Here is a 27,712-nt window from a genome sequence, read left to right on the forward strand (position 1 = left end):
TTTCCAAGGAGCAATGGGGTTGTCATCTTTTCCTAACGATGATAAATAATTGTTTCCATCTTATTGCATAAGGTTTTACATTTTGTGGGGTCATTGTCATGTGTTTGTATGGAAAGTTTAACCTTCTCTACCACTATGTCCATGCCACCATAGACATCCCCCTAGAAAGGTCTATTTGTATCAGCAAACTAGAGCATAGTCATGACAGGCTTGGTGAAATCCAATACAAATTGCACAAGAGCCCACCAAATTTCATCCAAGACCAATGTCTTGACCTTTTGGGCCCTCTCTAAATGTGAAGCCTCCCATACAGCTCATTGGTTGGAAATAAACCATTTGACTCAATAACCCTTGTACCTTGACTAGTCATCTCATAATAATAGTATGAGATGCAATTTGGGTCTCAACAACCTAAGAAAGTTAATAACAATACGTCAATAAATACTGAGCAAAGTCATACAATTTGATAATTGAACATGACATAAAATTTACTAAAATTAAATAAATTAATTAAATTTAGTAATTAGAATTTACCTTCAACAACTCTGATTTGGAGAATGATTTGAATATCGACTATGACATTTGACAATTCCTCGCAAAAATCTTTATCTCCTCCACCTCTTGGTATATTTGTTTCACCCAATGTATTTGAGTGTTAATCTGTTAAATCAAGAAATTGAGGGAGTGTATGCTGCACTGTGTCCAAAAAATATGATCATACCAGCCCTCAACCCAAGCATCTACACCCCTACAATTTTCCACATTGTCTATGGTTACCTGGACCACATTCTCACTACCCACCATCTCTATGGCGTCAATGAGAATTTTGGAATGAACTATGCATTTTTCACTTTTCCTTCACAATCAATTGCCATCAAAAACATTGCCACTTTGGCAGATATTGCAATCACATCAATTGATGGGCAGTTCTTGCATCTTTCCATCCATCGGAAACAATAGAAACACCCAAAGTTTTCCAAGAATTTCTAATTGGTTAAAGAGATCTCTCTATTGAAGTCCTCTCTTTTTATAGCAAGGTGGTACACACCTTTTCCTACTCGGGACCTATGTAATCAGTCGGTGTTTTATTGATGGCTACCAGCATCTCCTTACAATATGGTCATCTCACCAAGTTGAAAGGAAGACCTCTGGCATAGACGAAATGTGCAATGGCATGATCAGCAAGCTCTCTTGCCTCCATTTCAAATGTCATGCCCAATAGACCTTTTTTGCTAGTGGTAATTTCTACTTCCACTTCCACTTCAAGTACAAGTACTTGCAAGAATGGATGTTTGGAGGATACAACTAGTTCAATGGGTAATTTCATTTTTTCAGGATGGAGGTTGATAAGAAGTTTGTTTTGATCTTCTAACCAATTTATTAGCCTCTTCTTGTTATTTTATATATCTTGGTATTTATGCATTAAGCATCCCCTTCCCATCTTTTTTTGTGCATTTTCATTCCTTTACCAAAAGAGCCCATAAAATGAGGTTCGACCCGAGAATATGAACTATTGAATGGTTTATTACAACCACATACATTACACTTCAAAAGATATGAGACATGTTGTGAAACATGTGATATTCTTGTGTTACTTCTCCATAAAAGACACTCTACATCAATTTTGAATTTATCGGCTCCTTGTCCTCCCACTGAACTTTAAATAGCGCTAGCGACCATTCTTGCACAATACAATAGATTTATTGCTATTATAAGCAATTTAATAAATGTAAATTAGAAAAAAACTATGATCAAACATACAAGTGCAAGAAAAAAGATACAAAAACATTAAAATACATAGCTAAATTGTTTCTTTATTTCATGAAAATAAAATAAAAAATCTGGAAAATTTTATTTCCAAATTTGAAAAAATTCATCAAAATCTCAAAGAAATGCATTAAAGGACTGAAGAATGGGATCAAATGCTTACCTTAGATGCTTAGATCTCCTTTGTGGAAGCTATCTGGCACCCCACAAGCAATCCTCTTTGAAAATAATCACCTTGTCTTCAAAATTCCAAAATGGAGACCAAATGAGAAAATGGCCTAACTGTAAGCAAAATAAGATGAAAGAACAATGAATGACCTCTACTAGGGTCATTCTAGGTGTTAGAGCAAAACAAATGTTAAAAAAGACATGTTTTAAGTGACTTAAAGTTGTGCTTTTTTTCATTTTGATGTCAGTATTGATGTTTCTCTGCTCGGATGCCCTTGGATGCGTGCGGGAGGAGCCAAGGAAATGCATTCTAAGGCTGTGGATGCATTCCAACGCATCCATAGAGCATTCACAGCCTGGAGGTGCATTTCCTAGGCATTTATAGAGAGCATTTGGCTCCATCTCCACCTCAAGATGTATCTGTTTCTGCATGCGGGGTTGGGGGGAGAGAATCTGGTAACATAGGAAAATTTAGCTTGAATATGTCTTGGCCATATTTTTCATATTTGCTCTTAACAATGAAATGCAACAAACACTTCCTTTGCATCAAATACTAGTTGGAACTTCTAGAGAGTTACCACTACTAATCACGTGAATGGATCCACCAACTCACACATTGTGATAATGTATTAATTTTTCATCCGACAAGTAGGAAAACTAACACTAGATCACAGAAAATGTAATTGTACAACCTAATTGGTATGTGATCTGATTATTGTACCGCAGTCCCAATCTGAAGAGATGTATTCATTTATTGATTTCTATGATATTCTCTGTGGAATCGGTCAACTAATATAATATCTCCAAAAGGCATAAGGAGGAACAGTTGTAACTATTCAAGCATATGTCTCTTAAAAGAGACACGAAGGCAAAGTCTAATGCATTAAACAAACTCGTCTGGGTATGATTAATTATTGAACCTTTTGCACATGCACCCGATGGTTATCAGGCATGATTATATGCTAAAAAATATCACTAAGAGACTCTGATCTGACATGAGTGATGGATCATTCACTCGATCCATTCTGTAGCACACATGATTGATATTGATCAGGGATTTACAGCCCGATCCAAGAGATAGATAAATCTGATCACTCTGATTTTCATACTTAGGGTGATATGGATAATATCAGTTTAATACAAGGATGATCTCACAAAAATTTATGGCAAGTTAATTTTAATGTCTATGCATGTGTGTGTATGCATGTATATCAGTTCACATGGTGAACCGGTATACATACATGCACACACATGTGCATACAGCTGCCAATGTCAGTATATCCTTGGATTCTGACCAACGCTATCATATCTTAATAAAAACACATCCAAGCTACAATTTTGATTGAGCCATTCCATGCAATTATCGCTATGACCAAGCTAGATTGGTCATATTTCAAGACTTAATACTTTGATATCCTTTGTTGATCACTTGTAAAATGTAGGTAATTGGAGAAGCAGTATCGTTTTTCTTTGAAAATAAAGTTTATTGTATTAAAACCTAATATTGAGGAATAGACATAATAATGAATTAGTATGTAAATCTAAGCATTTTGTTGTTTACAATAATTCAATATGTTAAAAAACATCAAAACAATGTTGAAAATACAAAGTCCAATTGTGTTCTGAAATTCTATATTCATTAATTAGAAAGAGGAAATATAAATCACCGATAATTCAGAAGCCTTATCCTTGAGAACTTCCATTGCCTCTACTGGTTGAGGTACAGTGATGCCTGGGACTCCAGGCTGCATGTCATAAGAGATCCTAAGTAAAAATTTAACATATGCTAATGTTAAACTTCTATTTACAATGCATATTTGATTAAGGGTTAAGCTCTGAGACTACAGAATCCATAATTACATCATGAAGACAAAACCTAGTTTAATAAACCTAAACCTCATAATTGAGTTAATAAATCACACCTTAAAAATTCCTGCTTTCTCACCGGCAATTTGTGAGAGAGTATTCCCTGTTTACAAACATATGAATAAGTTGACTCCGTTGCTTTTATCTATGGTAAAAGTTCAATCTAAAAAGAGGGCAAAATATATTATTAGAAAACAAAGATATAACAAGTTAGACAAGATTACCTATATAATTATTTAGATATTGCTTATCAACAGAACTTTCCAGGCATGTTTATTTCCATTGCTATTAATTGTTTCTACAAATAATGTATTGACTCATATTTCAAGACAGTTACAACACAAACACTAGCTGATTAATAAAATAATTGTGTGTTAATGAATGACATGTGCACATGTTTTTTGTTGGACGGACGTGAGAACTGCATAAGAAACAAGATACACTTTTGGTGTCAAGTTCCACCCCAAAGAATAGGATGGCTCATAAGATCACTTTCCATAAATAAAAAATAAGACACACGTGTAAGGACAAGGGAGTATTCCCATTGTTGAAATGGCAGTGGCTAATTAATGGTATGAGAGAATCTTACTGAAGATCATTGCATATGTTTTTAATTTGGCATGTGAAGGAAAATGATTGCATAATTTGCAATTGAAGCAAAATTACGGTGCACGTCAAATCCAGTTAAATAGAGAATTATTATTACAAATTAAATCTGGATTTTCCAGCAGTGTTATTTCTAATTTCAGTTCATTCTTGAGTTTGTATAGGTGTTCCAATATTCTCTTTTTATCTACTATATTATTGTCATTGTTTGTATATAATGAGAAAACAATTCAAATCATAGTTGGAAAACTCGCCAAGCCCCCCAAAAGTTTAATCGGGAAAAACTCGGCGATTCAAAAAAAAAACTCGGGAAAACTCGGGAACTTCAAAAAACAGCTGAAATTTAATTAAAAATACATTTATTTTGCAAAATTTAATGAGAAGATGCATCTAATAAGTTAATTAAAGAGAATACAAAAGAAACAAGCAGAGTTTAGATATATATAAATGCACAATGCGTACAAAATTGCATTCTCATGCGGAATGCTCATGGCAGGAAGCAAAATAGTAAATAGTTCTTGGCATCAAACAATGCAGCCGAGTTTTTAAAAAAAAATCGCCGAGTTTTTAGTAAAAACTCGCCGAGTAATCGCCGAGTTTTTTCCCAACAGCCGAGTTTTTATTTCTACGAGTTTTTCTGGGATTTACTCGCCCAGCTTAAATGCTCGGCGAGTGTTTAAAACTCACCGAGTAATCTGCGAGTTTGCCGTCTATGATTCAAATAACTCAAACAAAATCAGAAAAAATACAAATAAAATTATAAAAGCCCAAGGAAGACTGCATATTACAAGTTCAAAGAAGACAACTTCAAAAAAAACTCAAGGAGGCTACAGAAGTTTACCTCCGTCGAATATTTTAAAAGATTGGGAAATAATTCGACTCATCTGTGTACTGCTACAAAGCTCTGATATTTTATTAGGATTCCTTAAAATTGTTAAATTTTCTTTAATATAAGGGTCAAACATAGGATAGTGTCATCAGTAATTATTATCTCAGATACTTTTGTCATTAAAACAGGCACTTTACATCTTGGATGAACGAAGACAATAAGATGAACTATATGTAATTTGATAAGTAGGAGATAATTTCCACCATGGAGGAAACTCCGTAGTTAAGCGTGCTCAGGCTGGAGTAGTACTGGGATGGGTGATCTCTCGGGAAGTCCCGGTGCTTCACCCCTGTGAGCATCACCTAGATCCAATGAGTGCTAAGTGTTCCATTTATTCTCATAAGAGATGGATTCATGTCGAATCACTACTCATGAATATATGGGTCAATGAGTTTGACTCAAAAATCACACAGTTAAATCCTGATAGCAATATCACAATTTGACTTGCTGTGGAAATTATCTCCTACTTATCAATTGATGAGCTTAAGTGGCTTTCTAATGAATGGTTCATAAGGCACAACACTTGGTGAAGGTTTTGCAAATGGGGTTGCAAGCTTTGGGTTTAACCATGGAGGAAACTCCATAGTTAAGCGCGCTCAGGCTGGAGTAGTACTGGGATGGGTGAACTCCCAGGAAGTCCCAGTGCTTCACCCCTGTGAGCATCACCTAGATCCAATGAGTGCTAAGTGTTCCATTTATTCTCATGAGAGATGGATTCATGTCAAATCACTACTCATGAATATATGGATCAATGAGTTTGACTCAAAAATCACACGGTTAAATCCTGATAGCAATATTACTATATGTAATTTGTTTTGTGCATCCAAGGATATGCATACTGAAAAAGACTTGGATGGATGTTTAACTGATTCATCTACTTTCTCAAAGCTCTCTAACGTTGTGCTTAAAATTTGTTAGAGCTATTGGCTTTTACTCAACATTAGAGAAAAACAGAGGCGTTAAAAACATTGTCATTGATGTCAATGTGCATTTTGTTAAAGGGAGACTGTTGAAGATATGGTCATTGATCTTAGAGTGAGATTGTTGGATGCGTTGTCATTTATAATGGCTTTGATTGGAGCCCAACTAAAGGAATTCTATTAAGAAAGATGATGCCTACTAAAAAATGCTAATAATTAAGTGGTTACTTTGAATTAGGCAGAACTAGAATCCTCAGAATGAATCTCTTTTCTCTGGAGATGGGAAAAGACAACACAAAAATAATTATATATATTAATGTCCATATTTATAAGAGGAATGCAAAAATAAGAAGTGGCTTTTTCATTCTAAGATTTCTTCATAAACAGCTACACAGCAATATACACAATTTATCAGTGTTCATGATTAAGAAAATATTATGGACCGTACCTAAAATCTCCATGTGATCAAATCCTAGTGAAGCTATCCCACAAACAACAGGTGACTTCACCTGACAAGAAATACCCTATTAGAATTCTTTGTACTAATCTGTGATGCCATCTGTCGTGGCTACTGATACTATAAAGATACAAAAATTTCCAAATTAGAACAAAGGAAATAGAAAGCTTATATTACCACATTTGTGGCATCGTACTTTCCTCCCAGTCCTACTTCCAAAATTGCAACATCAACCTGAAATTATTAAAATTTTACTTGCTTTCCTAAATTTAATATTCAACTATCAATTGTTCACAAATATATCTCTCTAATGAATATGATATTGTGAGAATCATGTGCAATCATAATGCATCTCTCTTATAACCAAAATAGTATATCAAAGTTAGATGTCAAAACAGTGCATTCCAGAACTGCCTCTATCACACATTCCAGTTTTGAATTACTGGTTCTCCCTTAACTACAGGAATAACAAAATTTATTATATAATTTTACTCAAAATAAATCACAACAAACAATTATAGATATATATTTCAGGAAGGCTTCTTAATAGTAACAAAAATTAAGATTTAAAATTTGTAACCCACCCCTTTGTTAGACAATTCACAATTTTATGACATCCTTTGAGTCTAGGTATCCTTTCCAACTATTATGATAAGATAATATATGCAGAAAACAGTAAATAACAACAGGAAAACAGAAAGTAATAGACTGATGACATAAACATCTAGAATGTTTCATGAACATCTAGACTGTTTCTATTTTTATCAAAACCAATTGATATAACATTTCATCACATTGCTCCATATCTATTATCTCATTATAATTTTTCATAACAGTGCTTCAGTTTCCATTATTACTTCTTAATAGTCATCATTTTAAATAAGTCAGATCAACAAGAAATGAACCCTTTTCCACCTACGATGTTCCACTTATACCAGCACTTAACATGCAGTATTAACAGGCTCATATGTAATTAGTGGAGACAAACCATATCTTGCATGGAATGAACTTCCATCATTTCTTTTTTGATCTTCCAAAAAAAATGAATTTATAATAAGCGGAATTGATGGAGAGGTTTAATTATTTCGGTGAGCTAATCCACTTCCCCAACTACAAGTGTTCTAAAACACTCAGATGACAAACATAAATATGCAAACACAATGACAGATAATCAAACAATAGTTTTGAATCAGAACAAAGTGAACCTTCAAAATAAGTGAACCTTCAAAATAACTATAGAAAAACAATAAAATCAAGCTTAAAAATACAATTCCTCACCTTCTCTGCTGAAAATATTTTGATGGCCACAAGAGTGAGTAACCGGAAATAATTGGGCATGGGCACATCCTTTGTACAATTATCCTGCAAGAGGAGCATACATCCATACTTAAGTTACTAGCTTCAAAAAGGAAATAAACAAAGATAAAACTCGAGATTAGATAAAAATTACAACAAATAAAATACTATACCAAAAAATGATTAGCTAGGAGTCCTTTTTATTTCTAGTCGTACACATGTAACAAAATAAACATCAACCACCTAGCCTATCTCAAGATCAACCACCTAGTCTATCTCAAGGCCTCTCTCTAGATATTCCTTTTACCCCATATATTTAATATATTTGGTCACAGAAATTGTTATAAAAGCAGTAGGATTACAGCAATAAGATATCAATATATATATATATATATATATATATATATATATATATATATATATATATATATATATATATATATATATATATATATCGCTCATTATTGTATCCACATTGCCACTGTTTTAAAAGCAGCTCCATTTACATTGGTGACATCATCAAGTAAATATATAAAATTTGAGTTCTATAAGATCCTTCATTAGGTCAATTGGGATCGAACGAGGGCCATCCAATGCACTCTAACCTTTTTGAGTTATTGAAATCACCTATTATTTCTAATCATACATATATAATTAAACAAACATCAACCAACCAGTCCATCTCAAGAACATGCAAGGAAATACAAAAAAATATGCAAGTACATGTAACCATAGATGTACTACTGGCAGAGTACTCTCCAAGTTGCCAAAATTGGCCAAGTTTTTTGGCCCAACAACTTTTTACAAATTTTACTGGTGCCAAAAACTTGTGGGATTTTCAGCAAAAACTCATTGAGTACTTGCCCATTTTTTCTTAAAAACATGATCATAGGTTTACATTACCACCTAAAGGGAAAAAATGGCCCAAATTAATTTCATTTCTCATTCTTCACTTGTATTTTGTTGAGAGGTAGAAAATAGGCTTCGAAACACTTGTATTTCAAACACTTGCAAACAAGTTTCTAGAAGAGGCAGGCTACAGAGGAGGGGGGTAGATTTGTTTTCACATTGGATGATATTGAATTGAATTAGTAGTCATTGCTAGTGCCAGGAGAAGCTAGAGGTAGAGCTACATCTAGGATTGAGGACGAACCACAAACTGAGTCAGACATACCAAGCGAGGAGGCACAGTCATACCCAATGCAAACTTCTAAGACTAGACACTCTAGTTCTCCCTCTCCCTTAGTTTTTACTAGAGTTGGGAGGACGAAGATGTAATCGCAATGATGTACTTACTCACGAGAATCCAATTTTGTACCCACTTTGTGTTTAGATATATCTAGACTGTTGGGTGGATATTTTGCAACCAACAATTTGGGCAAAATTCAGTCGCAAAATAGGATAACCAGCCACAACAAACCAGACACAATCTCTCCTACCTTAAAGGGAAGGTTCCCCCTTCTCACTATTCCTTGGATCAACTCAAGGTAAGTAAGGAGTTAAGAGATTTTGAAAGCGTATTAGAATATTCTTTCCTCTTAACCTTCAGAACAGAATCCAGTTACCTACAGAATGAGTAATGGGCAAGACGAAATCTCTAACTACACTTCTATCTATAGTTGAAAATGATGACACTGATAAACTAATACTAAATCAAAGGCTAGCTGAAAGTGTACCAGTTTGACTCGAAGTCTTGTTTTAATCTATTCAATAAGAATAACATCTACCGTTGGGGCGCAAAGACTTCCAGAAGTAGTGAATTCTAATTATTTTTATGAATTGAGAAGGAGGTAATACAAGCTACAGTCAAAGCTTCTAATCTATGCATTACCACAACCACTCCCAGTCAAAGCTTCGGCTCTGATTGCTTCTTAACTCACTATGATCTATGATTAAACACACAATAATAACATGAATCAAAGACAATAGACACAAATTACAGTTAAAGCTTCGAATCCAATTGCTTCTTTTATTCACTTTTCTCCTAGATTGGTACTACATAATCAAAGTCATGCTTGCACAAGTTTGGCAAAGCTTTCTTGCATACAACAAAAGATGATTTTTACAATATAGGCAAAGGAGTTGAGAAAAAGATGGAAGAAAAAGTGGGAGCAACTCAACCAACTTTGACCTAGTCTAACTAGATGAGGGAAATTGTTGGATTCCGTGTCATGAGGACATGTAACTAGATAATTTCATGCAATACATCCCCTCCAATCTATAAACATGAAAAACACTTGAAGAAAGTACGAGATTGTTGATTCTCAAAGAATCAATCTTGTAGACTATCAGCAAAAGCCTTCTACTTCATGATGTAATCACGGATGATAATAGGATCGAGAGTTCCTGTATTCCACATCACTACATTCTCTTTGATGGGTTTCTAGCTGCCATTTGAAACTTGATGTGATCAAGTTTTTTCTCGTTCAAGTTGTCATGAATTGTCCTTTGTAGATTGGCACATTCTAGAGTCTTTGATACTTTAAAAACCTTCTCGATAGCATCCACATGTAAACTCAGAACAACTCTCTATTAGCACCTGCAACTAACTTTCTTTTCTTTTCTTTTTCTTGAAGCAAAGCACTTGATGCATTCCCACACGAGCTTAGGTTCTCAGACAACCATTGGGGAAATGGAGACCAAATGAATTATTGCATCTCAAAGATCAAAGCATATCTTTTCAACGAGATGTCTCTGATCTTTGAAGAAGCTTTGACATCTTGAAGATTGCGCTGCAACATGAAGATGGAAACATCTTCCAATGAGATCGGATCCATGAAAGCTTTGGGATTTGAGTTACAATTACAAATCCATGAGGGGCGGGTGTTCGAAGTATGGGTTAGATACTTACGGAACACGTATAATGGCTGGAGATGAACCTGAAAGCATATGTGTTTGGGTGAAAGGGGCCAAAATCGGTCTCTCAAGGATTGCATGTGGGCAAAGATGGACTTTCGTGGGTATGGCCAAGAATGCAAGTTGGGATGCATATGAATGCGTGCAAAAGACGACTTTGATATTTAAAGACTACCAAAGTTGGATTCTCCAGATGTAATTACATGTAGAATGATTTATATGTAATGTGATCATGCATATAGATTCGAAGGATGGAAATGCATGTAAGTGGGAATAAAGAATGAGATTACATGTAAGTGTGCATGGAGGATGAGATGTAATCACATGTGAAGAATGAGATGCAATGTGCAACAGCATATTATGATAGATGGGGAACGAAACGATGCACTTGCATAAAAGGGTGAAAGATGGAATGGTGCGGATGCATTTACATTCTTGGGTAGGATTTCTCAACTTCTTCCCAACAAGGATGCCAAAGCAAGCAAACAAACAAGCAAAATAAAAAAACACACAAAACAAATACTTACCTTTGATCTTAAACTCAAACATGTCAACAAGCAAGTTGGATTTATGTGCAAATTCAAATTTGGAGTTTGGGGAAAATCCAAATGTGTGAAAAATAGAGTTTTTGTCATATTTAAGGGCAAAATGCACTATGGCACATCTTTGGACAAGTGTGCAACATCAAGCTAAAATATGCAACAAAATAGCAAGATAAACATGAATTAATAAGCAAGATCGAAAATGTCCACATAAGTGGAGATCAAAGAGCCAAAATAGCAAGAATTATAGACTTGAAGACGAATTCTCCTCCAAATCCAGATTCTCAAACAACAATGTTGACTTCTTCAATCTTGCAAGTGATGGACATTGATGTGAAATGAATGGTCATTTTTGTATGCAAATGCCAAAAACGTGATCTTTAAACCCCCAAATACAAAATGTTTTTGATGAAATGCATCTATTGGGACGTTTTTGAGGAAAAACATGCCCTCCAAATGCATGTAAATGAGTCACATTTGGAAAGAAAAGGCAAAAATGTGATCTCCACATGCATATATATGCATTAAAACTTAAAAACGCCCCTTCCTAATGCATATTTATGGGCTGGAAATGTTGATTCTGGGCATTTTTATAAAACACATGGCTCACAAATGCATATATATTGATCATTTTTGACTTGGAAATGCAAAAAAGTCTTCCGCAAATGATATAGCATGAATCCAAATGCAAAAACGTGTATGAAAAACCCAATTTTCTGGGCATTTTCAGCAAAAATGTGGCTCCAAAACACCATAAAATACAACATTTTTTGCATGAGATTCAACGTCTAGGTCATCAAAATGCATGGGAATGCAAAAATATGCAAAAAACGACCTTGATCTTGGAGTTTTCAAGCCATTATATGAGCAGATCTAAGCATGCTTTATGAAAAACGTGTTCTTAGAGGGGGAAAACATGAAGTTTTTGTATCTTCAAATTCAGGTTCTATCTTTTCCAATGCATAAAATAGATGCAAAACGCACTTTGGGAGTGCAATGACATATTTTAAAAACACGCATTTGCCCTTAAGATGCAAAACGCATTCTAGGAGCAATGCATTTTTTAAAAACATGTTATAATATGCTTTTTAGTGCAAAATGAACTCTTGGAGGGTGATTGCATATTTTAAAGTATGCAAGTCTCACTCTAGAATGACCATTACATATTTTTAAAAGCATATAAAATGCCTTTTAGTGCAAAAACGTGGTCTCTAGAGGCATTTACACATTTACATGTATTTGGGTTGAAAGACATGTAATGCACAACTTAAGTGATGAATTAAGCACATGTTTAATTGATTTTTGAGGAAATATCACTTAATTGGGTCAAAAATAATATTTACACTATATAGTTTAATTACTATGTACAAATATCATTCAAAAAATAATATTTAATTAGATGTTATAAATTAAAACATAAAATAACTCAAAAATAAAATCAAACTATATAGTTAATAAAGTCACTTAAGTTAAAATTTTCGAAAGCAACTCAACATGAAAATATAACATAAAGTGCTCTAAAGTCACTTAAGTGATAAAGTAATTTAAAAACATAATATTTTTCAAAAAGTGAATCTCAACTTTTAAATATAACAAGATATTTTAAATATGCAATTGCATCTGGAGAGTCCACCTTTTGGGCACTTATATGGTCATATCTTTTGACTGTCAAGTCCAATTAAGCTCTAAAATATACCGAATCAAAGGGAAAACTAAAAGCAATGATTTGAGCAAAACCAAAAGACCAAAAGCAAGCAAACAAACACATAACTTTGAAAGTTTTAAAAATTAAGCATAGGTTCAACAAACAAAAAAAACAAAAAAGACTTGACAAAAGCTTTCAGTAAAAGGATTCATTGTATCAATTGGGGTTGATTGGTTGATCAATATCGGCCAATTAAATAATGATCAAAACTCGTAGAAATGCAAAACTTAGTTGAAAAGTTTTGTACTGTTACCTACATTTGTTGTTGACAAAATGCAGGACAACATAGACTAAGCTTGTGTCTTTTGTGTTCTCATTTATTTACTTATTGGATGTATCTTCTCATTGAATTTTGTCAAAAAAATGTGTTTCTAATTAAATTTAAGCAATCTTTTAAGTTGCCAAGTTTTTGCCAAAAACTGGTTGAGTTTTCCCCAAATTTATTTTTTAGGCCTTGGCAAGCTTTTTACTTTTGTGAGTTTTCCAACTATGCATGTAACCCTCAAAAATCAAAGACTTTTGCTCAAACCAAGAAATCACACGACTAAAACCCTTGACCAGGCTCGCAATTTTCAACAAGAACCTTCGAAGACTAACTACAAAATATTCATAAAATACCTCCAACGATTTTTATTTTAAAAAAAAAACATAAACAAATTTCTCGAAAAATATTTGAGAACAAAAGAGACTCAATTTTTTCTTTTAAAAACCACCAAGTATTATAAAATCTCATTGACCCACTTTGATACTATGATATGGTAAATCAATGTTGCATTAAACAAAGATGATGAAAGTTTCTTACATAGATTTACAAAGATGATGTTTCTAAAAGAAATAATTGTAAACTAATGACAAAAATAGAAGCTAAGTAAAGACTAACTAAGATGATCATTAAAGAAGCATTACAATACTCTAATAGATATTCCATTCCAACCCATAGTATTTAATATATTTGGTCACATAAATTGTTATAAATGATTAAAATTGAGAGCAATTAGATATCAAAATTTATTTATTGAACATAACTACACCCACATTGCCACTAATTTAAAGGCAATTCCACATCATCAAGTAAATACATAAAAATCTTACTTATTTGGTCAAAATCGCATTGAATGAGGGCCATCCTATTCACTTTGACATTGTTGAGGTATTGGAACCACATAGATTTTTAATACAATTATTTTCTAAAAAGTTCAATATCCAATGCTAATATGATCTGATTCTTACATTCTTAGCAAGGAACCATAAATAGATAAACATTATTCAAATGCTTCATTGAAGATCTCATGAAGATTATTCATTGTTCTTACATCATCAAGTAAATACATAAAACTTGAACATTATTAAAAAGCTCCATTGTAAGATTTCTTAAGGGGTACTTTGATTTACCAGCCTTATGCTTCAGGCTGCTCAAATGTAGAACCCTTACATAGTTTTGCACATGATGCAGGGGCATCAGGAGCCTCATAAGCATGCATTATGTTACTTTTTGGTTTTTAGTGTGTTTAGGTGTTTTTGAGCCTAATAAAGTCATGACCATTTGGGATCATGTTGATCCATTTTGGAAAGTTTTCAAGTTGTTGTAAATTGTAAAAGGTGCACAGAAGTTGTCAATCAACTTTGTCAAAGTTGTTAAAAATATTATAATCATTAACAAAATGGTTGTCTGGTTGTAACGATGGGAATTGATTGTAAAGGAATATATGGCCTCCTAAATCAAATTCAGGGGCTAGATAAATTTGGAATGAAAATATAACTTATTTTGAGTCACTGCACACTAGTTTTCTATGTTTTTTTTTTTCTTGTTAACAGACTAGTATTTTGAATGGTATGATACTGTATGTTCCAATACAACCCTGAAACCAATTGAAGATGAAAGTAGAGAGTCTTAGCTTTCTAATGTTTTTATTTCGTGCAATTTATGAAGATTTTGTGATATCCCCAATTTCAAATTGAGTTTTAATAGGAAATAAGGATTAAATACCAATATTAGATTATTAAATTATTATTATTATCTATTTTAAAAATACAAATATTATTTATAATAAGATAAATAATATTAAATATCTTTAATATATATTATTGGATATATTTAGATCTAAAATAATAATATTAAGGTTGAATATAAATTATAATATATATATATATATATATATATATATATATATATATATATATATATATATATATATATATGTATCACTATAGACATACATATTGAAATAATAATAATATTAAATTATTATGATAATACAAATATTAATTATAACAAATAAGATAAATAATATTAAGTATATGTGATATATATATATATATTGGATATATCTCAAATATGTATAATAATATATAATTCTTTAATATAATAGTCTAATGGTATCTTTAATATAAGATTACATAATATTAATTAAATTAATAATAAATTATAAGTCTCATTAATATTAATAATAATTTCTATAATTAATATAATAAATAATATATAATCATTAAAAATAATATATAATTAATAATTACCTATTAATATAATATATGTTAATACACTTATATTATTAATATAACTATTATATTACAAAAAGACACAACTCTTACCATTGCAATATATAAAAAGAGAATAAAAAAGTTGGTAAGGGATCATCAAGAGGAAAAAACATAAAATATATGCACAGTTATGATTTAAAATTTAATGGCCCTCAAATGGATCATTACAGATTTGAATGAGTTGGAGCAATTTTTGTGCAAACAGCCCTAGATCTGACCTGACGTTACCAGTTCTGGGAAAAATTCATAACTTCATTTTCCACTGTTGGATCTTGATAAAAATTGGGGAGAGAGTTTTTAATTATGTTATCTTCAATCCCACAGAAGCGATTGAATTCATTATTTATTTTGTGGAAGCCATGGATGACTGTTCTTTGCATTTCACAGTAAAACAGCCTTAAAAATTCTAGTGCCTCAAGGGTTTGATAGGATCTATACTTTGGGTCAACAAAATCGGTTGGGAAACAATAGAATATGTTGTAAAATGACCGAAACATCAAGGAACGCATGCATCATGCTGGTTTTCCCTTGTTGAATGCACATTAGACTGCCATAATTATGTTTCAAATATGGACTAGAATGCATTTAATCATTGTTTGAAATGAACCAGTTTTTTAAAAAACACTGTATCAAAAGATTTTTTTTATCTGCATTAGTTTTGGTACAGAGCCAAAAAGGTTTGGGAAAAGAAGTTTGAGAGCCAAAAGGTCTGGGCAAGGAAAGTTTGCAAGTTTATGTATTGTTTTTGACAAATTGAAGTAAAATATCCTGAATGCTAAAAGACCTAGATGAGGTATCACACAAAGCAAAACGAGAAACTAAAAGAGAGAGCAAGATGCAACAGAAAACTCAGAAGGTGAAATGAAAGACATTAAGATATGGTTAAAGCAGAGTTTGTTAGAAGAATGGCAGAATGGGAAGAAAGTATTAAACTTGTAGTGCAGAAGTGTATTGGGGAAGAATACCAAGGAACAATTGGGAATTGGTTGATGAGAAAGAAGCTGAAGTGGCCCATAAAGATGATTATTCAAAAAAGAAGGCAAAAGATGAAAATAGTAACAATGGCTGAGTTGCATGATATGTTGAAAGGAAGGGTGCTAGAAGCATCTGAAGAGACCAGTAAATCTCAAGTTTTTGAAAATAAGAATCTGTGAGTATGTGTTTGAAGGTAATGATATGATGTTGTGGAAGGAAAGAGTAGATAGTATAAGTTTTAATAGATCGTGGTTGATGTAGACTTATCAAAGTGTTTGTTTTGTATTCTAGATTATAGTAGACTGGTGTCTTCCTTATACAATGTCAGACTTTCTATATTCTTGCTGTGATAATATACTATTCTTATCTGAGATCAGTATGTCACGCTATTGATATGGTCTTCAGATATGAGATAGGAGTTGATACATACATATTGAAGCATCACCAAGTAGGGGCATGACCCTATGTGGTCATGCCTCAATATACATATGAATTGGCACTGGTTTATCCTGATTAGTTAGCCAAAATATAAACTAATATATGTCATGGGATGGGAGACCCGACTACAAACCAAACACAATACTGAATACAGGACCTCACCCAATAACCCACGTGGTGTGACCCATTCGGTGACAACTGTCATTACTGCCTATCATTATCTTAATATAATGTTAATCGACAATAGACAGTTCTGAACTAATCAATACATATTCGGAAGTAATGACAATGTGTTTAAGATGAGAAGCGGCAATATTAAACAAACAGTAATTTTATATATATATATATATATATATAAGTTTCAATACTTTAGATGCTAATATTCTTAACACTACCTCTTTAGCAATGAGGGATTGAAACTTCTACATACAGTTAAGTATGATTATATCTGATAGGATATGGTATCCGACAAAATCTGGTCTAAAGAATCATAATAGCTGATTTTCATGATGTCCAGCAAGATCCGGCCTATAATCATGATGGATATCAATGTATCCGACAGATTCCGGCCTATAACAATGATACCAATAATTTTCATGATGTCTGGCAAGATCCGGCCTATAATCATGATGGATATCAATGTGTCCGGTAGAATCTAACCTATAACAATGACACCAATAACCTTCAATACTTTTGGTATTAAAAGTTCGGTCATTTATTGATAAGATCGTCACCTTACAATAGAGACCTTTAACAAAATATGAAAGATCGTCACCTTTCATTTAACAAGTTTGCAAACAATAATTTAATATAATATTCATGAATAAATTTACAAAAGAATGTAATTGCATATTTGTCATACCAAGTTTAGATCTAAAATACTCTATTTTCACTCTTGCAAGAGGTTTAGTGAAAACGTCAGCATTTTGATCATTTGTGTTAACATAGATCAGCTTGATCACATTCCTGTCAACCATGTCTCTGATATAGTGGTAAGGAGTCTCGATGTACTTTGACCGATTGTGAAACACTAGATTTGTTGAAAGTTTGATGCAACTCTGATTCTCATAATGGATCATAGTGGAATCTAACTTCTTTCCAAATAATCCAAATAATAGTTTCCTTAACCAAACTGCTTCACATGCTCCCATGGAGGCTGTCATATATTTTGCTTCAGTAGAACTCAAAGCAACTGCAGGTTGTTTTCTACTGAACCATGATATCATTGTTGATCCGAGGCTAAAGCAACATCGGTGGTACTCTTGTGATTTATGGAACAACCAGCCCAATCAAAATCAATATAGCTTTCAAGTTTGATTTCAACATTTATGGACTTTAGTCCAAGATCACTAGTGCCACTTAGATATCTCAAAATATGTTTAGCAACCATCAAGTGTATTTTCTTAGGTTCACACATAAAGTGACTTAGTACATTCATGCAATAACGGATATCAGGTCTAATGTTTACCAAAACATGAGAGATCTAATAATTTGTCTGTAGAGGGTAGGATCAATAGATTCTAAATGTGATGCTTCCTCTTTTAGCTTGTGTAGATTAGTTTCCATTGGAATTGTAAGTGGCTTGCTGTCCATCATCCCAAATCTATTCAAAATATCTTGAGTATATTTTCTTTGATTTAAGAATATGTAATCTTCCTTTTGACATACTTTTAGGCCCAAAAAATAATGTAGCAGCCCTAGGCCTTTCATGTCAAATTCAGCAGCAAGGTCTTGTTTGCATTTACCAATAAGATGATCTTCACCAGTTATCAAGAGACCATCAACATAAAGAACCAATATGATCATATCTCCATTAGAAGTTTTAAAATAGATATTAGGGTCAGCTTCATTTTTAGAATATCCTAATTTGATGAGATAGTTGTCAATTCTTTCATACCAAGCTCAAGGAGTTTGTTTCAAGCCATACAACACTTTCTTTAATTTACATACATAAAAATTTTCATTTTTTATCACAAAACCTTCAAGCTGTTCAAAATAAACTTCTTCATTTATGACTCCATTTCAAAATGCAGTTTTCACATCCATTTGATGCACCTTCCATTCTTTCACTGCTGCTAATGCAAGAATTGTCCTGACAGAAGTGAAATGAGCAACCGAGGCAAAAGTTTCTTCATAATCAATACCTGCCTTCTGTGAAAAACCTTGAGCAAAAAACCTTGCTTTATGTTTCTCAATGCTCCCATTTGCTACATATTTGATTTTATATAGTAATTTAGAAGAGACAACAAATTTGACTTTAGGTCTAAATACACAAACATCATTTTGTAGTATTGATTGATATTCTTCAACTATAGCATCTTTCCATGCTTGACAAGTTAGAGCTTCTTCAAAAGCTGTAGGTTCAGATTTAGTGAGCTCAGTTACTACTATAGTATAACATGATTTATTTTTTATTTTCTTGACTTCCTTAGTAATTTCATCTGGTTCAATATTATTTTCTTCAATCATTTTTCTTGCCCACAATGGTTTCTTTTTGATATTTAAGATGTTTTTATTTTCTGCATCTTGTACTAATCTCGTTTTTTCTGATATATTCTCCATCTAAATTTCAGGTTGTGGACTTTCATCTAAGTTTGTTGAGGGCTCATCATTTGTGCTTATAGATAGTTTTAAGGTAGTGTTTTCCTCGAATATGACATATCTGCTTACTTCTACTGATCTTTGTCTAGGAACATAGACTATATCCTTTTGAGTTTTCACTATAACCAACAATATTCCTTTCCTGATGGTTCTAACTTAGTTCTTCTTTCTTTAGGTATATGTATATACACAAGAAAACCAAAGATCCTGAGATGACTTAAGTCAACTTTATTTCCTGTAAAGACTTTTTCAGGTGTTATATTTTCTAAAATGGAGTGTGGACATCTGTTTTGTATGTATACAGCAGTATTAGTGGCTTCTGCCCAGAATGAAAAGTGTATGTTTTGATCATGAAGCATAACTTTTGCCACCTCAACAATAGTTCTATTTTTTCTTTCTGCTAACCCATTTTGTTGAGGATTATAAGGTACTGGATAATCCCTCTTAATCCCAACAAATGTACAAAAGGCTTTGAAATTCTCAGGGGTATATTCTCCCCCATCGTCAGATCTTAGAGTTTTAATTTTCTTTGACACTTGATTTTCCACCAATTCTTTGAATTCTTTGAATTTTGATAACACTTCATTTGATTCTTTAACCTTTAGAAAGAAGATCTAAGTCTTCCTAAAGCAATCATCGATGAAGGTTATGTAATAGGAGTAACCTCCCAGAGAGAGAGTTGGCATGGGCCCACATAGATTACAGTGACTTAGTTCCAAGATTGATTTAGACTTGTGTTCACTAGGAGGGAAAGGATTTGTAAATGTTCTTTCCTAGAGCACAACCTTTACATAAATGTTTAGAATTTAGATTTGGAATTCCGGAGGTGATTTGTCCTATCTTGGGTAGTGAACTAAAACCAATGTGCCCAAGTCTTCTATGCCAAATTTCATTAGAGTTTATTATTTCATGATTAAGAGCTTGGTTTTGAATGTTACATAGTTTATATAAGGTCCCATCTCTAGTCCCTACGGTGATAGCATTTTTTAGACTTGAGTTTTTAGGCTAGTACAAGACTTTGTCTTCATTGAATGTAACTTGAAATCCTTCATCCGTTAATCTAGAGATTGAAATTAGATTTCTTTTTATTCCAGGTACAAATAGAACATCTTTCAACCTTAATGTAATTCTAGTCCTTAATTGAATAGAGCAGGTCCCAATATCTTTGACTAGATGAGTAGACTTGTCTCCAATAGTAACTCCTTCAGATTTTTAATTTTCAAGTGTTTCAAATTTGTCCCTAAATCCTATTATATGTCAGGAGGCACCACTATCTATTATCCACACACTTTCATTAGAAAGTATCTCACTTGATAAAGCAAAGTAGAATACTAGATTTTCTTCTTTCTTACTTTCGGCTAATGAGGCTAAGATTCTTTCCCTTAAGGGACATTTACTGAAGATATGTCTGAATTTCTCACACTTATAGCATTTAACTTTGGAGAGATCAGTTTTGTTGAACTTATTATTATTTTTCTTATAGTCATGTTTCTTTCCTTTAAATTTCCTCTTTTTCCCTTGATGATTTGGAGCTGAAAAAAGAGCTTGATTTTCTCCTTCTTGATTTGATACAATACCTTTGCAAATTAATCTTGACTCTTCTGATGTACAATCAGTTTTTAGTTGATCAAATGAAAGAATTGAAGGCCTATTGACAACTTGAATGAATGCTTCCCATGATAGTGGTAATCCTCTAAGTGCTAATATAGAGAGTTCTTGATCTTCTACCTTGTTTCCAATGGAATTTAGGTGATTTTTAATTTCAGAGATTCTTCCAAAATAAGACGAGATAAGATAAGATAAGATAATAATATTAATGTCCGCAAGAAACCAACAAGGTTTATGGGACTGAGCATACAAACAAAAGAACTGGTCAAACAAAAGCACCAAACAATGATGGAGAAGAACAAAAGCAAGAAACAAAACAAGAGAGAAGGCAAGGTAAAGACTAGGGGTCTTTCCTTGCCACAAAGAAATCAATAATAGAGAGGTAAACCCGTGAATGATCCATAGTCTTAGAATTCCGTGTAGAACCACTATAGGACTGTCGCTGCCTAAAGAGGCTAGTGCAATGTCTAACTAATCTGGAATGAGAAGCACTGGAAAGCCCTTTTAGTATTCATCAGTTGATTCTTCAGAGTAATCAATCTAATTGAGTTGTTTATTTCAAATGCATTTTTTATTGTTGTGAATATTTCAATTGCTTTCTTCAGATTTGAAATGGAAGAAAGTATGTGATCCTTTACGAAGTCTACTATGGTTTTCTTGGCTTTATTGTTTCGCCTTTTCCACGTGCTTTTCTCCATTTCATCTTCAAGAATCGGATTATCAGATTCAATTAAGGATTCCAGTTCTAGTTGTTCAAGGATCGTGGTAATCCGAATTTTCCATGAAAAAAAGTTTACAGCACCTTCGACTTTGTCTTCTACTCTTACATTATTTGACATATTTGCAACACTTTTGATAGTCTCTCTACCAAGTAGGCTCTGATACCATGTAAGTTTTAATAGATCGTGGTTGGTGTAGACTTATCAAAGTGTTTGTTCTGTATTTTAGATTATAGCAGACTGGTGTCTTCCTTATACAATGTCAGACTTTCGATATTCTTGCTGTGATAATATACTATTCTTATCTGAGATCAGTATGCCATGTTATTGATATGGTCTTTAGATATGAGATAGGAGTTGATATATACATATTGAAGCATCACCAAGTAGGGACATGACCCTACGTGGTCATGCCTCAATATACATATAAACTAGCGCCAGTTTATCCTGATTAGTTAGCTGAAATATAAACTAATACATGCCATGGAATGGGAGACCCGATTACAAACCAAACACAATACTGAATATAGGATGTCACCTGATAACCCAAGTGGTGTGACCCATTCAGTGGCAACTATCATTAATCCCTATCATTATCTTAATATAATGTTAATCGGCAATAGACAGTTCTGAAGCAACCGATACATATTTGGAAGTAATGACAATGTGTTTAAGATGAGAAGCAGCAATATTAAACATACAGTGTATATATATATCAATTACAAACTACTAAGCATAAGTTTCAATACTTTAGATGCTAATATTCTTAACAGAGAAACCAGGAACGTTCACTTGAAGAGGTTGAGAAAGTCCATTACAATCAACTTTTTCACCATGGGGAAAAGAAGATCAATGAAAGCATGCTTGAGTTGATACAATCTCAAACATGAAGAGGATAGATGAAGTATGTCTTACAATGGCAGCAAGACAAAGTTATAGTATGTATTTGCATTATTTCCTATGGAGTTGAAACTGAGTATGAAGGATAGGAGAAATTCCTTTGACTAAGGGAACATTTAACTATTCAAGTTTTCATGAGGTAATCAGACTTTATAAAATGAGCAAACAATCTAAAATGCACTTTATAGTAGTAAGAAATGGTCTCCAGCATGGTATGTAATACTTGTTTTATCTCATGAAGAAGAAGGTCAAGGCGAATGAGGAAAAGTAGAGTGCATTGAGCATCAAGACATGCAAGAACCAAAAGAAAACATCATACAAGGGAGGAAGGTCCAAGAGAAAACATAGAGGAGATTTTAGGCTTGGGATGACAGTTGTAGACCTTTATTCAGATGGACTTGAATCTTTTCTCTTTGGAAAGTATGAGGTAGGGGCATCAGAATTCTCATAAGCATGCATTATGTCACTTTTTGGTTTCTAGTAGGTGTTTTTGAGTGTAAAGAGGTCATAAATGACCATTTGGGATCATGTTGATCCATTTTGAGAAGTTTGAGTTCAAGTTGTTACAAATTCTAAAAGCTGCACAAAAGATGTCATGTCGCAACAAAAGTTGTCAAGGTCATAAATGACCATTTCAGATCACGTTGATCCATTTTGGAAAGTTTGAGCTCAAGTTGTTACATAAAGTAAAAGTTGTCATGTTACAACAAAAGTTGTCAAGCAACATTGTCAAAGTTGTTAAGAAAATTTGTCAAAGTTGTTAAAAATGTTATAATCATTAACAAAACAGTTGGTTGGTTGTAACAGTTAGAATTGGTTGTAAAGGCATAAATATGGCCTCCCCATTCAAATTAACTAGTTGGAGAAGTTTGTAATGAAAAATAACTTTTTTGAGTTATTGTGCCCTAGTTTTTTATGTTTTTATTTTCGTGTTAACAATCTGCTATTTTGAACACTACGCTTTTGTATGTTACAATACAAACCTGAAACCAATTGGAGATGAAAATAGAGAGTTCGCATTCTAATGCTTTTTGTTTGGTGCAATTCATTAAGATTTTTATGAGTTAGAGTACTTGTGCAAACAGCCCCAGATTAGACCCAGGGTTACCTGTTTTGGAAAAAAAATGTTACATTCCCTATTTTGTTTAATTTTAAATATTCTATATCATAGTTTTCAGACTCGGACTCAGAGAGTACTTGACAAGCCCAAAATTTTCAACTCAGCAACTTAGAAAGAACAAACAATTCAAATCTCTTAAAGAATCATACATTTTTTGTAAAATTCAATTACAAAATGTATCAAATTAAAACTTGATGTCTTGAATGAGAAAATGCATGGTTTATAGCAAAAGCAATATGCGAAAAACACATTTCAACCATCATTTTACCTATGCCAACATTTCTATTCATGGTTTTTTGTGTCTATAAAAACACGAGAGTTAAACTTGAGAGTACTCGCCCAGCAAAAAAGATAAAGAGTACTCGGCAACTCGGGGAGCACTCGGAGAGTTTGCAAACTATGTTCTATATAGCCGTTCAGACTTCATGCGACTTTGAGTTGGTTAAATTTGTTAATCATTATAGCTTCATCTAGAAATGAAGTGTTAGTTACTCGTTATAATTTCATGGAACTAGAAATATTGGTTAATCGTTATGTGTGAATTGGAAATGGTTATTAACATGGTGGTTGTTATGATAAATTTTAATTTCATTAATAATTTAGAAATATGTTATTACCATGGTAAATTTCTTCTTGCAAGAATGCGAGGAAGGGCGGAAGCATTTTCAGAGAGGGAATTGGGCATGAGGGCATCAACCTACCATTGAGCCAACAATTATGAGTCCTAACCACCATGGCCAAAGGAAAATGAACTAGGCAAGCAAGGGTATACCCATGAGCTAACCAAGTCAATACATTCAATAAGATAATAAACATAACCGCTTGAGCATGAACATGCTAAGAACAATTGTCACCTTTATGAATTGAGTTGACCTCAAACTTCCTTGAAACATCAGACGTGTTCCAGTACAATGATACCACGCTACTTACATGTAATTGTACATATACATACATATATATGTACATGTGCGTATATTCAAATATGACGTACATGTATGTATGCGTATACTGAAATACAACGTATACACAAAAATGGGTCTATTCAGAATACTATGTATGTGTATGTGTATGTGCATGTGCATGTGTATGTGTACGAACATATGCAATTATATGTAAATACGAGATGGTGTCATTATAATAAAACATAAGGAGCAAATTATAATTTCCATCTTATGTCAATAGTTTACTTTTATTTTAATCGGCCTTTTATTTCTTTTATTGGCCTTCGAATTTTAAATCAAGAATGTAACTTATGCTACCAACTTTTAAGTCACCTTATGGGTAACTCCTCTTGGAGATTATAATTTGTAACTGAGCATGGTTTGAGGGATGTGAATCAATATACCATTCTATGCTCTGCGATAATCCTCTTTCATTCCTGTGATTATTTCTTTAAGCAACAGGAAGCCATACCAAGTTCTGATCTCCTCTTCCTTACTGACAATCCTAGCCACAGTAGGGAATTTAATTTACACAATTTGAGGAGCCAATCCAGGCAATTGTGAGCTACTATCCAGCAGTCAAAACTTGATGTATCTCTACCACTGCAACCTGCCAGGTTTTGCTGCCAGGTCGTGCATCTTTCTGCACTTTATCCTTTCTCATTTCTTATGAATTAAAAGCTCTGAGACATATCTTGTTGCATGAATGATTTTTAAAAATATATGAACTATGCTAGTCGGACTAAGATCTGTGATTGGATGTTTATTTAAATATGTTATCCAGTATAAACTGAATTTATGAAGATTACCGACCAAATTAAGTGGCACATGCAACCGATCTGATTCCAAGTTGATTTATTTTTTGTATATTATCTTGTTTACATTTCAGAACTTTAATTAATTGGAGTAAACCAAATATGCACTCTAATACAAAGGTATAAATAATAAGATGAGGCAACTTCACAGTGAGTGAACAATATCATCTTGTATTGCCACGAGGCCTTTTTCTAATATTTACTATAGGCCCAGGTTGGGAAGAGAATTATTGTCTAGGGTAAACAGAATTTATCCAAGATTCATGGACAGCCACACCGAGATTCATCAAGGATGACGAGTACGGTTGAGATGAAAGGTGTAAGTTGATAACAAGTGAATATGGGAAACACTTGCAAGACGAGGTGTAAATCAGTACAAACCAAACAGTCAATGTAAGAAACCATGTTAAACTAAGTCAGCTCATGGTGGTCGATAGGGTACAGGCCTTGTTTGTCAAGTTGAGCGTTGGGTGATTGGGTAGAGAGTGCCCATACAAATCCTTGGCCAAGGTAGGTTAGTGACAGTACTTTCAGCTATGTTCAGTAGAGATCAGGTTAGCTTGCAGACAAATAAATAGGCTGATGGGAAGGACTCCATAGTCTAACCAGCTGTATAGTTGCACTCTAACACTAGTATGCTCAAGTGACAGGACGAAGTGGTCTCCCATGCCTAATCCCGCGTATGGTAGGGCCATTCTAGTTGAGAATGAGAGTGGAAATATGTGGTCAATGGTTGCAAGGTTAAGCCTCTGATAATGCTTCTTCTCTCCACCAAATGCCAGGACTTGCACAAAACAAAGTCAAGATCTGCATTCTTGAGACTTCACGATTATTGGGTATCTTTATTTTTATATGTTATTTATGTTCAATTCATTATGAAATTATATTGTGCATGTAACAAATATTTTCTTCAAATTTGAGTAGTATTGATCAGTTGAACTTTGTAGAAAATGATCTCTCTCTTCCATTAAGTAATGGTTAGTTATGATGATAGTTTGAAACTGCATTTGTTGTTTAAACGCTCTTTTTCAAATGTTAGTTAAGATAATATAGAAATTCAGTTACTCTGTTGTAACCGTTAACCCTCTTTTTATGAATTATCTATTATAACTGTCTTTCTTGCATGTGAATACGTAAAACAACTAATATGTTGGCTGTAATTAAGACTAGGAAAATTGGTATGCTATATATGGTATAAGAGTCAGGTTCAACACTGAACCTTGGGCCATCATTGTTTTCAAAGAAACAGAAAAATATAATGTTGAATTGGGATAGGATGAAAAGCCAAATTACACCTCGGAAGAAACCTCATCATCTTGTATTCTTCTTCCTAATAAAGAAAATGCCAAAATTTGACTACTATTGCTCCATGCCTAAGGATGATGAGACTCTAGCCCATGCTTTACTCAAAATCAAGAAGGAAAGAGTCAGATGGACTACTACCAAGTATGCATCATTAGAAAAGAACTCATCCAAATTTGGAATGCTAAACAAACAAATGCACTCATGATGTATCATGTACCTTGTAAAGGGAAGGATAAGCGCAAGGAAGGGGACAAACAGGATACCCAAGAATAGAGTGTCTGATTTCCTTCACGAATTATGCTGAATTCTTCCTTTATACCCTCAAAAGAAGGAAAATTTTGCAAATAAGTATGGTTGCAATTGCAACAGACAAAAAGATTCTCTATCTTATTTATTGAAAATAATGAGAAATAATAGAATTTTGCACTTATTCCATTTTGAGCAAACAATTAATATTATATCTTCTTTCTTTTAGATGTTAAACATATTATTAAAAAATGAATCAACTATATTTCAGGAAACCTAAATCAAACGAAATGGCAAACGGTGAAACTCCCAACAACGACCTCGTGCAAAATGAGGTATCCAAAGAGGTTCACTCTTGTGGTTTCATGGACAACCGGTACAAGTATTACTAGACATACAAGCTAGAATGGAGAAAATGGAAAAGAGAGTGAATG

General features: G+C 33.3%; 1 protein-coding gene across 4 annotated transcripts in view; it reads right to left on the bottom strand.

Moving 5' to 3' along the window:
• The window catches only part of LOC149544918 (folylpolyglutamate synthase-like), a 186,898-nt gene that overhangs the window by 35,860 nt on the left and 123,326 nt on the right, over positions 1 to 27,712 (bottom strand). For all 4 annotated transcript variants that reach the window (XR_016355077.1, XM_089795462.1, XM_089795463.1 and 1 more), the window contains exons 6-10: positions 7,952 to 8,035; positions 6,851 to 6,907; positions 6,665 to 6,725; positions 3,858 to 3,904; positions 3,603 to 3,680 (exon numbers count right to left, since the gene is read on the bottom strand). Coding sequence is in view for 3 of the 4 variants with exons in the window: in XM_089795462.1 (XP_089651588.1) it covers positions 3,603 to 3,680; positions 3,858 to 3,904; positions 6,665 to 6,725; positions 6,851 to 6,907; positions 7,952 to 8,035 (327 nt within the window). In the remaining variant the exon portion in view is untranslated. The remainder of the gene's footprint in view (positions 1 to 3,602; positions 3,681 to 3,857; positions 3,905 to 6,664; positions 6,726 to 6,850; positions 6,908 to 7,951; positions 8,036 to 27,712) is intronic.

This window comes from Cupressus sempervirens, chromosome 8, assembly GCF_028749045.1.
Source record: "Cupressus sempervirens isolate cs-2001-9-10 chromosome 8, ASM2874904v1, whole genome shotgun sequence".
NCBI classification, from domain to species: Eukaryota; Viridiplantae; Streptophyta; class Pinopsida; order Cupressales; family Cupressaceae; genus Cupressus; species Cupressus sempervirens.